Here is a 14,656-nt window from a genome sequence, read left to right on the forward strand (position 1 = left end):
AGGCCTCCATTTCTTCATCTGTAAAATGGGATAGTTCCTACTATCTCTAATTCCTACTATGGTTGAGAGAAGTAGAAGAAAGAGCAGATGTTAAGGGTATGGGAAAGTGTGAGGTACTACAGGAGAAGTGCAAGGAATTATACACATTTAGGTTGTAAAATGTAAGCTCTTGAGCAGCAGGTACTATTTTATTTTGCTTTACATCTTTGTGTTCCTACATGGTATGGTGAAGAGAATACCCAGTCTAGGGTCAGGAAGAATTCATACCTGACCTTAGATACTTAATAGTTGTGTAACCCTGAGCAAATCACTTTATCTTGTCTGCCTCAGTTTCTTCATCTGTAAAATGATCTGGATAAGAAAAAGGCAAACCACTGGTTATATTTGCCAAGAAACCCCCAAATAGGGTCACAAAGAATAGAACACAATGGAAACAACTGAACAATATGTCCCAGTTCATAGAACAATAACTGGCAATTAATAAGTCCTTAATAAATGCTTATTGAAAGAATGAATGAATAAATGTGTGGTCCAAGGCATATCAAGAACCCTCTTCAACTCTTCTCAAATAATTGATCAATAAACATTTATTAAGCACCTAATGTAGGCCAGACACTGATCTTTCCATTACTTATCTCTCAGTGCTCTCTTTCTGATCTTACTCCGGAATTCAGGAACATTAATGAGGAGGAGAATTGAACCAAAAGGAAATGGGGAAATTTAATGAGTGACACAGGGGTACAAGGGTGAAGGGGGTTTAGACTCCAAATCCAGCTTTTATTGCAGAATGGAAGATGAAGTAAGGCAGAAGCCTCTGCTAGGGTCATTAATGGGCAGAGAGTCCCCCGCCACCAGATGTTCCTTTGTCCCCACTTCACTGGAGACAGAGTTTGGGAATAACTTGATACTGCTCACATCAAAGATGCCTCAAGTATTCAAAGGCTCCAACTCAGAGCAACTCCAGAGAAGACCCAGAGACTATTTCAGCTAAAAACAGAATAGGGAAAGGAGAGGAGATGGACAAAGTGACAAAAGGGGAAGGGACTCTGAGACTCCCCACAGGGGTCCCCTAGATATCTCAACCACCCCTAGTTCATTAGGAATGAGAAGAACAGTCAATGGGGAAAGGAAGAGGTGGGAAAGAATGGGACTTGGAAGAAGACTGGAGCCTAAATTATTGAAGTCCAAGGCCAACATGCCTTGGTGTGATGGGGAAGGGAGAGGAACAAAAAAAGGGCTGCTAGCCAGAGGTCTGCTGTTCCTGCTGGCGTATGAGGTTGGCAATTGGGCTGGTGATCCCTCCTATCAAGGTCCAGTACTCATCAAAGCTGATACGGCCATCATGGTTGGCATCCAGGTTCTGGATGAGCTTGTCAGCTGCCTTCCTGTTGCCCGTGTCCTAGTAGGGAGGAAATGGTCAGTAAGATTAGGGAAGAATCAGTAGCAAAGGATCACTGAGGATTGGGGAACAAGCTGGGCAGCCAAAGCAGGAAATATAGGGGACGAAGGCAATGGGACATAAGGGAAGGAGCACTGGATTTGGACAGTGGACATATCTACTATCTGTGTGCTCTTGACCTAATTATTTTCCCTCCCCCAAGCCTCAGTTTCCTTATCTGTAAAATGAGGAGACTGGACTAGATGACTGTACTGTAGATTCCAGCTTAGAATGTTTGAGCCTATCATTCAACTGAGGCTGCAGTCACTTATCACCTCCCACCTCCGCCTCCCCCTTCCCCTTCAGAGATTTCAAAACAAAGGAAGGTCTGTCCACGGGCTCTACTCCAGGCCTCCTGGGCACACAGCCCACAGCCCTCTGGGAAATTTCCCTGTGGGTGAAGGGGGAGGGGTGGGGGGTGTAGACTGGAAAGGGGTCCAATCCCTTACTGTCAACATGTGGTTGAGTTCTTTCTGCAGCATTTTTCGGAAACTGCTCTTGCTGATCTTGTTCCGAATCAGGCTGTGCTTGGGTACGTATTTGTAAAAGTTGGCCACCAGGACTTGGATTGCCTGTTCCAGCTCTGTATAGCAATCCTCAGCCATCTCACCTGCTCAAAGCTCCTTAAGGAAAGGAGTGGGCTTAATTAGGAAAGGAGCTCCTCCAGGCCTCTGCTCTCCCGGGATCTCTGTCAGCCCACCCACCCCGACCCCACCAAGGAGAGGAGGTAAGAGAGTGTTCAGGGAACAGAGGGGAGGCTGGGTGTAGGGGCTCAGAGCTGGAATGAGAATTATGTGGCTCCCCGATTCCAGGTGTTTCTCCCATCCAACTGCCCAGACAAGTTCTTCTAGTCCCTCCCCAGCCTCAGGCCCAAGGCTAGGAGCAGAGCAGAACCCCAACAGTGAGAGAGGCTCCCGTGGGAAGAGAGTCTGACAGTAATTGACAGCCCCTCCCAATCCCACACCCTGGCCCCTCCTAGGTATCCTCTGACCCCTCCCACCTACACCTTCCGGGGATTAGAGACCCTCTCCCATCATTCCCCCCAACCCAAATTCTGATTGCAATAACTTTCCCAATTCAACACACACCTTCCCAGGCCTGGACTTGCAGAGAGACCCTTTCTTCCTTTAATCCCCATCCAGAGTGGAACAGCTTACGCTAATTTCACAGTCACACACACACACTCATACACACACACACACTCATACACACACACACACACACACACACAGGGAACCCCAGGCACACAGCTGCAGCCACCCACCGCTTGATCTCTCCGGCCCTTTCCAGCTAGACAGGCCCCACACTCCATTGTGCCCCATGGCACAGACTCGCCCAGAATCTAAGAATCAGCATTAGAAGGGACCCCCCCTCCCACACCTTCCCCTCAGGTCCTCCAGCCTGACACGTACCTGAGCAACAATCCCCAACAGGTGGTTATCCAAACTCTTCGGGAAGATCTCTAACAAGGAGGGACCTCCTCTCTCTTTAAGCAGCCCCCTCCAAGCTGGCCCTAGCTCACAACTCTCCGCCCAGGCCCCAGTTCTGGGAAGCCTCTCGTTACTCGAAACGGAGCCAAGCTCTTTCTTCAGACCCAATCCCTCCGTTCCTCGGCCGGGCACACCCAGCCTGAGCCACTCCACTCCAGCTGTTCTAGGACATCACTCTTAAGCCACCACAATTCTGCTTCCTCCCCACAGTCCGGAGTGCAGGACATACGCACATCCCAACAGAATAGAGTCTCCTGAATAACAGGATATGAGGGAAGGTGTAGTGAGTGGGGGATGGGAGGGGGGGTGACGGGCAGGATCTGACCTATGATTCACCACCCATGCCCAACTTAATCCAATAATTCAGCACAAACCCACTGACATTCAGGATATTTGCAAAGCGCTTTAGGTATATTTTCTTCTTTGAACCCCACAACAACTCTGTAAATTAGAGACTATCATGATTATCTCCCCCCCCCCCTTTTTTTAAACAAATGAAGAAACTGAGCTAAAGAAAGTGATTTGGCCTAGGGTTAAAGAGTCACTGTCAAGGGTGGATCTGAACTCAGATCATCCTCATTTCTAAAAAAATAAATAAATAAAAATTTTTTTAAAAATCTAACATTATAACCACTGAGCCATAGTGCTGTTCCATCTCCCTAATATTTGGAGGAAAGTAATGATAACAATAATAATTAGCACTCAAAGGTTTATAAAATTTCTTCCTCACAAACACTCTATACAAACCTCCACTATGACCCGTTTTTCACTTCTGTCTTCCTTTAAAATGTAAGCTCCTTTAAGACTGAGGCTATCTTTCTGTTTGTACTTGTGCTCAAAGACCTTAGCACAGTGACTGGTGCAGGGTAAACCCTTAAAAATGATTGTTGCCTACCCACTGTTCCCATTTTACAGAAAAGGAAACTGAGGCTCAGAGAGGATAAATAGTTTGTCCAAAGTCACATATCAAATAAATGTCAGAGTTTTTATTTCTACTCCTTTCCTCTCCTCTCAGGTGAGTTAGAAGGTAGAGTAGTAGACTGGGGTCATCTGTTTCAGGGCCTAAATTACCCATTCTTACCTGCCATTCATTTTCCAAGGCCTGCCTGGAATCTAAAATAGGCGATACCAGTTTACAGATCCTCTGACCAGGACCATTCCGGTGCTTCTTGAACATCTACGCATTAATGAAGCCCTCTTCCTGACACTCCTGCCTGCTTTTAGATAATCAAATTACCCTCATTGTCCAGTCTAGGCCTACTGATTTACTCCCCACGCCTGGTAGGGAGGAAAATAGGGTTTCAAGCAAGGATGCAAGCTCAGAAGCAAAGCTCTCCTGGCATCCTCACTCTGCTCCAGCCTGAATACCTCTCCCATTCCTGCTTCCTGGGTTTTCCTTATGCCAACAGCAGCCATTTTTTTCCACACCAAAACTTGGGACATAAAGTCTGACAAAAGACATTTTGCAGGATTCTCTCTGATCTCATCAGTTCCCATGGGTTCAATGATTATATCTAGGCAGATGATTTCCAGATCTCTTTTTTCCAGCCTTGGTCTCCTGATCTCCAGTATCATATCACTAACTGCCCCATAAAAAATCAACACAAAAAACCTTCAGAATTCAATATTTTGAACTCAAAATGTCCAAAACAGAACTAAATTATCTCCCCCCCAAAAAAAAAAACCCTCATCCTTCTTTGTAACTTTCTTGTTTCTTCAAAGTCACCAACCATGACCTTAGTTCCAGAGGTTCTCAGGTTCTGAGTCATCATCTACTCTCCCCTGCCTAATTTAATGCTGCTATATCAATCCATCATCAGGTCTTACAGATGTTACCTCCACCCCTCTCAAATCTGACCCCTTCTCTCCACTCACACCACAATCATCCTAGGACAGATCCTCATCCCCTCTCACCTAGGCTAATGCAATAGCCCCATAACTGATTTCCTTGCCTGAAATTTTCTATCTTTCTAATTCATCCTCTACTCAAGTGCCAAAGTGATATTCCTAAAAGACCAGTCACTTCCTTGCTTAAAAAGCTCCAGGGGCTTTCTAGTCCCTCTGGGATAAAATACAAACTCCTCTTAATGCCCTTGGCAGAACTGGCTCCAGCCTGCTTTTCCAGCCTTATTAACATTATTCCCCTACCTAAATTCTATGATCCAGCCAAATTTATCTTACTGCTCTTCTTCCCAACCCTGTTCTTTGCACAATCTCCTGTGTCTCACCTCTCCTCTTCACCTCTACCTCTTAGAATCCTTAGCTTCCTTCAAAAGTCACCTCCTATGAGGCCTTTCCTGATTCCCCTTAGCTACTAATGCCCCCTCCCAAAGGAATTATTTACTTTGTACATATCTTATTGTCTCCCTGGAGAGAATATTACTTCCTTGAAGACAGAATCTATCTCATTTTGGTTCTTATATCCCCAACATCTAGCATGGTGTTTAGAATATAATTATCAAAAATCTCATAAAAGCTTGTAGACTGATTGATTATAAATACACTTTCTTTTCTTAAAAATTGAACCTATCCCAAAAAAGTTAGGATGTATGTAGTTAACATAGTCCTCAAATTACTCTTCTAGTCTGATAACCCCTAACCTTTTTTCTAGCCAAATACCATCACCAGCCTACACTGATTCTGCTTCCCCAGTCCTGAACTCCTGCAACATTTATTTTTCAAAATATTGCTCCCACATTTCACCACATACCACCTCCTGCTATTAGTAGTTATTAACATGCACTGTCTTGTCTTCCCAGGTTAGAAACTCCTTGAAAGCAGAAACTGAGAATTTGTATTTCTCATGATTAATATAGTGCCCCCAAAAAGAAGTGTTTGTGAAGTGGGAAATTATGCCCTTGGCCCCAACTCCTTTCAAGTTCTGATCACCAGTGTTCTAGGTCCTAGACCTTCATTCTGGGACCTGATAAGAGCTAATGAGCATGGATGTTTAAGTGACTTTTATGGAAGAAAGTGTGGGTGGGGAGGGAAGGAAAAGGGCAGGCAAAAGCTTTCTTGCCTCCACTGGGATCCCACTTTTCTTAGATCATAAGATTTGGAGCTGGAGTTCTTGGAGATCACTTAGTCCAATCAACCCATTTTATAGATAACATAACTGAGGCTCAAAGAAAGGTAAGTCAATTGGCCAGGGTCACATAGATGAAAACTTATAGAACAAAGATTCAAAGTCAGGTTCTCTAACCTACTCTATTATGCTGCTTTATTTCCATGAAGAGTTACTCATATGCTCCTTCTTCTATCAAGTCTCTCCTGATCCTTCCAACCAGAACAACTGTCCTTCCTTTGATATTTGCTCCTATCATATTACAGTATGTAAAAAATTCACTTGGACATATGTCATTCCTCCTACCAAATTGGAATCTACAGGTCAGGAACCTTGGCTTATATATTTTTGTATCATACATACACACCCTGTCCCAAACAGTGTCCTGTACACAGTAAGATAAATAAATAGAATAGAATAAAAACAAGAGTTTGTTGGATGAGATTGAATAGAATTGGAGTGGTCACTGCCTCCTTTTTCCCCCCACTATCTTCCATAGCTCCTTTCCACAAACCCTTAGGGCCTGAATTCAATTAGGAAAGATGTGCTAAGAGATGAATGTGAGTTTAGGGGTAGAGAAGGTATCCAGGGAGTAGGAAGGATTTGGTTTAATATTTATGTCTCAAAGAACAGCTGCATGATTGGCCCTTCTCCTGAGAAGATGAGACCAATCTAATCTATGCCCCCAGAAATACAGTGAGATCTGTAGAAGTTGCAGGAGGATTGGGGACCAAGGTAAAGCAGACAAGCTCTACACAAGAACATTGGAAACAATCAAATCCTGTAGAAACAGTATCCCAGACTTCAGTATCCCACAGAAACAGCATAGATCTCAGTTTCCCAAAGGAGGAGGAAACAGAGAAGGGGAGGGAGAGACACTATTTTATCCCCTCTATTCTACCCAGCTTCCAACCCCCCTTTCCTTCCTTCCTCATGGTATTTCTTTAAACAAAATGGTCTTATTCAGTCCTTCCTACAGCTGCCTAGCAATGGATAAAAGGAATGCAAAGATTGAAAGAGGGCTGTTGGTGCTGAAAGAGCTGGCTCCTCCGTCCCCATTTAGTCTCTGGGACATGCTTGGAAGCCGTTTTCCTTGGGTTGCTGCTCTTTGCTCCTTGGTTCTCATGTACTGCTCACATCATCCATCCCAATCTTCTCTGAAACCCCCCCAAAAAAATCTTTCCCTATGTAAAATGGGCAACCCAGGAGATAGCATCTGAAAAAATGCCTAGAGATCCTCAGAGTAGAGATATGCAAGACATCATTACCTTCTCTTCTCCCCTGGGGGTGACAGACTGGCTGGACCACTCAGCCCATCCCAACCGTCTCCATGCACCCATCTCCCTCTCCCATTCCACTGCCACCCCCGCTTTAACTCTGCTGACTCCACCCTCCTGCTCATTCCACCCCCTTCTGAAGAATCCTAAAACAGAACAAATAAGAGAAAAGGATGTCCAGGCTAATCACACAACTTCCTTCCTTACAGGAGGATGTGCAGAGGATGGGTCCAGCATTGACTTTGCTATTTTGTGGGGTTTCTGGTGTGTCCTCCAGGTGGAAGAGATTCTGATCTGTATCAGGCCACTGGACCCAGATGGTTCTGGAGGGGAAAGTGAGGCAGGTGACCTTGCACAGCCCTCCCTCACGTCAATCCCACTCACTTGCATGTTATGGCATCACCTCCCTGAGGTCATGGTACTCTTCCAGAAAGGTCAAACAATAACAATAATAACTCCAGGTGGAGGGGGAAGTGGAGAAGGTTTGAGAATTAGTGGGGCAGGACGAAGTAGAACTTAGGAATAGAATCCAATTCAGAAATTCTTCCACATGGGCAGAGAAACCTGAATATGGAATCTCTCCTGAGGGTCTCTCAATCTATTAATACAATCATTGCCATGTAGGTTGATTTACCTGCCCCCATTCCCTCCCCTGCCTCTCCTATTATTTCACAGCCCCACCCCAAGACTTGCTGACTTCTCCAAAAAAGACCAAATTGCACCACACATACATACACATTCACATCTCCCTAGAACTCTTGCTAATCCTCTAGTCTCTTTCCTTCCCTTTCCTTCTTATCACCTCTCTCCCCCCCCCAAAAAAAGTACCTGACTCCACTCATGCCAGCCGTTCTTTTTACCCTTAGGCTCCTTCCCACTTGACTCGGAAACATCAGTTTTCAACAATACCCCTAACTTGTTCCTCCAAACCATCTCTCTCCCTTCCTTCTTCCCCTTTTACCTTTGCCAGCTCACCTTCACTCACTCACCTCTCTAAAACACCTGTGGCAGATTTAGAGGTGCCTTGGCCTGCTCTCCTATATGTCCCTCTCCTCCTACAGTCACCCCACCCTTACCCAGTTTTCATTCTAAATCTTAAAGTCAAATTTTTCTCAATATCTCTAAGAACTGAGATGTGCCCTTTGGCCACTGCCCTACTGTCCCCCACTGTCAACTTTGATTTATTCCTCCTTCCTCCCTGCTCTGTCTTCCTCAGTGTTCTTGCCATCTAGTCCCTCATCTAGACACTATATGGGAGAGTGAAATATTATTATATCCTAGGCCAGAAGACTTTTATAATTATTGACAGAACAATAGCATTCTTAGTTCAAAAGGCCTCAGGATCACAGATTCCAAAGCCAGAAGATTACAAATCACTGACAAATTGTTAGAACAGAAGCACTCTAAGATAAGGGGACCTTAAAATTATTGCTGTCTCCTCTAGAAGCTATATTCCATCAGTTCTATCAACCCTCTTCTCTTGGATGATGTTGTGAATATGAAAGCATTGGAAGGTGGGTCTACCATCACCCAACTTCCATTCCAGCCTAGTGATGCTAAAAGGAGCTAGAACAAATCCAAGGAACACACACACACACACACACACACACACACACACACACACACATATATATACATATACTCTTCTTCCCTGATCTCTCCAGCAACCTGGATACCCTATATTATCCCCAAGGTACCCCTGGCTATTGGAATTGGTTGGGAAAGCACTATCTGGTGCTGAGCTGTACAGGTGTGTCCACACCATGCAAAGTGGTTCAAGCTGAAACTTGTTTCCTTCCCCAGGCAAAGAAGTCCTAGCTGTTCCTTTCCCCCCTTTCCCCTTTAGCTATCCTGATCCCTTGCACCTCCTCCTGTCACCACTCCCTTCATGTTTGCCTGCAATAGGCCCTGCTTTTGCCACTCTGGATTTTGTTCATGTGCCCCCAGAAAAAGAATTAAGCCCATGCCCAGGGAGTTGGGAGGATTGTGAGGGGGTGAGACTTGTTCTGAATTGATTTGGTTTTGCTTTTTCTTCCCCCAGAAATAGACACTGAGGCCTCCTGATCACCACCTTGGTATTCTGGGGATGGATTTGATCTGCCTAGACACAGGGTCCTCCCACCCGCCTGCTCCTCCAATAACCTCAACAATGCCCCACTTGATTCTGCCTCCCTTTTCACCCAAACTTGGCCCTCCCAAAAATAAATCATTAACTCCCTGTTCCCTCCAGGCTAGCTCCTGGACAGGCCTTCCCTTTCCCCTCCCCCAACCTCAACCACCCACTTTTTCCTTCTGCCCCCCGCCATGCAGCTCCTTCCCTTTCTCCCCTCTGACTCTTAACTTCTTCCCTTCTCCCACAGAACCCAAGGTTCTCCAGTCTCACCTGCCGCCTCGAGCCTCTTCCTCTTGTGGGTCTCTCCGACCTGACTTCAGGTACAGCCAAGTAGTTCCTAGACCTGCCCAGACTCCTCCCTGATTTCTTCCCAATGACTCTCCTAACTCCCTTCCTGATTTGTTTGGCTGAGCTGGCTGAGTGGGGATATAAAGCGACTTAGCTCAATCTTTACCTGGCCGTAGGGTTGGGCCCTTATTAAAGAGACACACACCTTCCCCCCCCCCACCAAAAAAAAGGGTGTGTCAGGGAGGCTGGCTCTCTCCCAATTTACCCTCCCTCTTATTCCCCACCTTCTTCATCCCTCCCTGAAGTAACTGAGAAAGGGGTTGTCATCAACCACCTAGTTCACCTAGGTCATTCAGGGGACTAGTTTCAGGGGCCATAACGCACCCTAGCAGACAGACCAGTTAACATACCAGCCCTGCCCAGCCTAGCCTTCGGCAGGATAAGGACCCAGACTAGCCCTTACATTCCATACCCAAAGTTGGATTCCTTTAGGCTTTGGGCTTCCTGGTCATTTAGTCAGAGAACCCCTGGAGCCTAGCATTCTGGACCCAATTGGGGATCAACCCAGGCCCCATTTCTCAAAAATCTGGTCTTCCTTCCACAAAGGGTCCCAAGCATTTTTACCCTTTTCCTAAACAATTCCTTCCTTTCCTTCATTACCCCGTCCAGGACACCAAATAATTGGGATGGGGTACCTACCTAACTTCCTCTCTTCCCCTACCACACCCAATCTCCCCAGGAAGCAAAAGAGGTAGTTGTGGTATTGGGGGGGGGGACTTTTTTTTTCTGGATTTGGGAAGTGTAGGTTCAAATCCCAGCTTTTCCACTAATAAATTGTGTGATCTTAGGTAAATTAATTAACATCACAATGAGTGCCTATTTTGTCATCTGCAAAAATAGGAATAATAATACCTCTACTCTCTACCTTACAGGACTGTTGTAGGCAACACATGAGGTAATTAATATAAAGTGTTTTGTAAACTGTAAAGCTATATATATTTCTATACATATATGGGTATATATATGTGTATACATATGCAAGTATGAGTGTATTATGTACATATGCATGTGTGGATATACATATGTACATACTTGGATGCATATATTTAAGTAAGCTTTATTTCCAGAAAAACTGGGACTACCAGATTATGCATCAATAAAATGGCCCAGAGGGAAGCCCCCTCAACAAATAATCATCCAGAGGGCTCAAAGCCAAGATAGGAAAGATGTCCTATTGCTAGTCCAAAAGTCATCCTTGTTTAGGCTCAAAGAAATAAATTGATACTCAATTTCTATTACTCCACTACTACCATTACTCAAGACCCATACCACCACCTCCCCATGAGGTTTCAGATCCTTGTTCCCTCCAAGATCCAGAAGAAAGTTTTAAATCACATCACCATATTTCTTTCTTTTTTTTTTTTATTAAATCAAATGATACAAAATAGCCATCATTCCACAAATGCCCCAAGCATTAAGCCCCCTACCCTCAAATCACACCTTCCCTCATCTCAGATCAACCATTGTCCCCTCTGCCCACTCCTTCCTTTTCTAAAAGGATAAAACCTAGAAAGGTTAGGGTCCTAGGATATGTGGGTGAAAGAGGGGAGGAAGGAAAAGGAGGAAAAGAGGAGAAAGAAAGGGACCTGTCTGGCTGGACGGTTATGCTTTAGAAAGGGATGAGGGCCAAAAGTTCACTTAGCACCACATCTACAATCTCCTAGCTCCCATGCCTGTCCCTCCCTTAATGAAATCAGTCCCCAACCCCTTCTGAATGCCCTCTCCACTCCAGTTCATGCCACCATTTTCCCTAAAAATCTGACCCTCCACCTTGATTCCCCTCCTGTACTTCCTACTGAGGGGAGAACCCCAAGTCCACCTTCCAAAGTCCTGTAGAGCAGTCAGTGGGATGAATGCCCCAGTAGGAGAGGAAGATATACACAAAGCATTGGGGGAGGGAGGAGAGGAATAGGGTGGGGAACTAAGGAAAAAGAGAAAAACTTTATTTTTATGTTTACACAGTCTCTGGGTGGGGGGGCTCCTTCCCACCCCGTCCCAAGACTCCTAGGTGGGGGGGGGGAGGCTCAGTTTCCCCGGCTCAAGTTCTCTAGCTTCACACTCTTGGCTGCTTCTCCGATTAGCTCCCAGAAGCTCCCGAACTCTAACTTGGAGTCATTGCAGCTGCCCAAGTTGGCGATTTTCTCATCCAGCCCACAGCTGCCCTGAGGAAAGACAGGGAGTGGAGCAGAGGGGAGACACCCACAGCTCAAAAAGACAGTTTCCATCCTAGCCTTCCCACCCCACCCCACTCCACCCCTCCAAAGAAAGACATAAGCCCAAGGAGGGGCCCTTTCCCCCCCCCCCAGCCAGGGAGTAGGGTAATCAATCAACAAGCATTTGTAAGCCCAAAGTCCTACTATCCAAATTTAGTGGGGGGAAAAGAGAAAAACAGGGGAATACACATCCACAGAGACACATGGTTCAAGTGCTGGGTCTTCCATACCGGCATAAGATGCGGTAGCTGCTGGGTGACCAGATCCCGAAGCTCAGAAGGTGTCAGTGTCTCCTTCTTCCCTTCTACTGAATACTGATGAAAGTTTTTGATGAGGGTCTCAATGGCCCGTTCCACGTCACTAAATTCCTGGGCATCCTTAGGACAGGGGCAGGAGAGAGACAAAATCAAAGAGGTGGTTCCCACCCTCAAGACCCAGGCTCACCATAGAACATCCCATTTAAGGAGAGTGTTCTGGTTCTGCCTGGAAATCTCTCACCCACCCACCAATGACATGATTACTATTTATAGGTTCATCCATTGGTACAAACACCTTCTTGCTCTGAAAATCCTATCAATCTTCCTCTTCAACTTTATCAATCCTCCCCATATTCTTCCCTTTTCTGGAGGCCCTCTCCCCAAACCATAGAAGTCTCCTCCTTCTATTGAGTGCCACTCTAGAAAATGCCAAAGCAAGAGAGGGATACAATCCTCTCGGCCCCTAGCTTTCCACCCTCTTTTTTGTCCAGAATCATTCTCCATTTTTCTCCTGGTGCAAGTTTTTCCCTCTGCCCCCAACCAGATCCACGTGGGAAGCCTTGAGTAATAGGTTGGGCAAATCTACCCCCCCCCAACTCTCCCAGCCAGGGCAGGTCCCAGCACGTGGGTCCTGCCTGGCTGGCTCTCCCAGGGAAGGCTCTCCAGTGACAGGCTATGTGGGAAAAAGAGAGCAGGTTCTTCCCTGGCTTTGGGAATTCTACACCAAGCTATAGGATCTAGCTCAGAAAACTATAGAAAGGGACAGAAGTCAGAGGGAATCCTGGTGAAGAGGGCATGAGAATCAAGTGGGAGCCTGGGAGTTAAAGGAGGGAAATCTGGGAGTCAAAGGAAAGGGGGCTCAGTTTCAATGGAAGTTAGATGGGTTCCAGACTCAGGGGGAAGAAAAAGAGTGGGAATGGGGTGAGGTGAGTCGAAGAGAGGATAGGGAGAAAAAGAAAAAAAGGGTCAGAGGCTAGTGAGGGATTCTAGGGCAGAAGGCAGGGGAATGAATGAACCAACCTCAGCATTTGCAGAATGACACTGTCCCATGATGACGTGGGTGAGTGGGCTGGGAACAGGGGTCACTTCTTGGTTATCTGGGAGTTTTCTCCTATAGTGTGTCTCTGAGGGACCAGTGGCTCATCTTCTGCTTGGCAAGTGTGAGAGATCTGATATGAGGGGGAAGCTGAGGATTCCATCTCCCCCTGGCCCCACCCACCCACATGACTTTGCCCCTCCCTCCAGGAAGCTGGAAACGGGAGGTGGGGAGAGGGTCAGGGCCAGCTCTCCATCACTCCACACCCAGAAACACAGACATACATGCACCCTTAAGAAAGGGGGGAGTTTCTGTTTCAGGATACCCCTTGGTCCAAAGCCCTCCTCAGTTCTGATCTCCCCAGATCCTGAAATGGTATCATCTCTCTTCATCAGCTTGGGCACAATATTATCCTAATTATCCTGTCCTCCAAGCCCCAATATTTGGATCTCCTAGTCCCAAGGGTTTCCTTCCCTCTGAACCTTAAAGGAGATGGGTAGGGGTAGTTTCTCTAAAGGAAGTCTTCTCTTCAAGGTATCCCCAAGAGTAGCAGTGGGGAGAAAGTTATGGAGACCCCATTATGATAAGGCTTGGGTTCACTTACCTGCTAGGGCTTCTGGGACCGAGACAGGAGGAGCCGGCTCACCTGGCCCAGCCCTTATACCTAGGGGAGTGGAAAGGAGGAGGAGAAGAGTAGTAGGGAGGAGAGACGAAGAGGGGGAAGGGTTTTCAGTTGGGTTATGCAGCAGCTGCTGTACAGGCCAGGCTCGGAGCCAGAGGGTCCGCCCCTCTCTTAAGAGGGAGGGACCAGAAGTCCAGAACCAAGCAAGGCAGGCTGCCCCTCTGACCCAGACAGGACAAGGGAGAAAGGAAGGTTGGGAGACTTAGCAAGAGAGCAACATCAGTGGGCATAGGAACGGGGCTGGGATCTGGGAATGGGAAAGATGACAGGAAAATTCAGATCCCAGGAACTAGGAAAACCATTGTGAATAAGGGAGACTGGGAAGGGGGAAGAGATGGGGAAGCTGGGAAGGAAGATGGTCAGTAACAGGTGGTATGGAGATGAGGAAGGGTTTTATGAGTTTGCCCCTATTTCCAGAAGACAGGATACAGGAAATGGGGGAGAGTCCAGGGAAGAGGCCATGGTACAGAGTTAGTGTAGGAAGCTGGGACTCTCTCCCCAGCCTTCCTCAATTGCTTGGGTCACTCTGCAGCTGATTCCTGACCTGCTGAACTAGGGAAGGGAGAGGAGTCAGCCGAAACTTTGCTGTACTTTTGAGAGTCCGCCCCCACATTGTGTGAATTTGTACAGTCATCCTTTTTTTTTTTTTTTTAAATCCTGTGGTTTCATTGGTATAGGGGACTCCTTACAACTGTTCTGTTAAGAGTAGTTAAAGTTTAAGGGATTTACCTTGTGTGG

The 14,656-nt window shown here is 46.4% G+C and overlaps 2 protein-coding genes across 2 annotated transcripts; both read right to left on the reverse strand.

The window, feature by feature from the left end:
• Nucleotides 1-155: 155 nt before the first annotated feature.
• Nucleotides 156-9,883, reverse strand: S100A16 (S100 calcium binding protein A16). The gene is made up of 3 exons (XM_074262121.1): nt 9,653-9,883; nt 1,888-2,061; nt 156-1,399 (listed from the first exon to the last, which is right to left on the reverse strand). Exons 2-3 carry the CDS (start codon nt 2,041-2,043, stop codon nt 1,241-1,243), a joined length of 315 nt encoding a protein of 104 aa, XP_074118222.1. The 5' UTR covers nt 2,044-2,061; nt 9,653-9,883; the 3' UTR covers nt 156-1,240.
• Nucleotides 9,884-11,074: 1,191 nt separating this feature from the next.
• On the reverse strand, nt 11,075-14,477 carry S100A14 (S100 calcium binding protein A14). Its single transcript, XM_074262122.1, has 4 exons — nt 13,841-14,477; nt 13,221-13,347; nt 12,174-12,320; nt 11,075-11,892 (listed from the first exon to the last, which is right to left on the reverse strand). Exons 2-4 carry the CDS (start codon nt 13,248-13,250, stop codon nt 11,755-11,757), a joined length of 315 nt encoding a protein of 104 aa, XP_074118223.1. The 5' UTR covers nt 13,251-13,347; nt 13,841-14,477; the 3' UTR covers nt 11,075-11,754.
• Nucleotides 14,478-14,656: the final 179 nt, after the last annotated feature.

The sequence above is a fragment of the Sminthopsis crassicaudata genome, chromosome 4 (assembly GCF_048593235.1).
Source record: "Sminthopsis crassicaudata isolate SCR6 chromosome 4, ASM4859323v1, whole genome shotgun sequence".
In the NCBI taxonomy this organism is placed as follows: domain Eukaryota; kingdom Metazoa; phylum Chordata; class Mammalia; order Dasyuromorphia; family Dasyuridae; genus Sminthopsis; species Sminthopsis crassicaudata.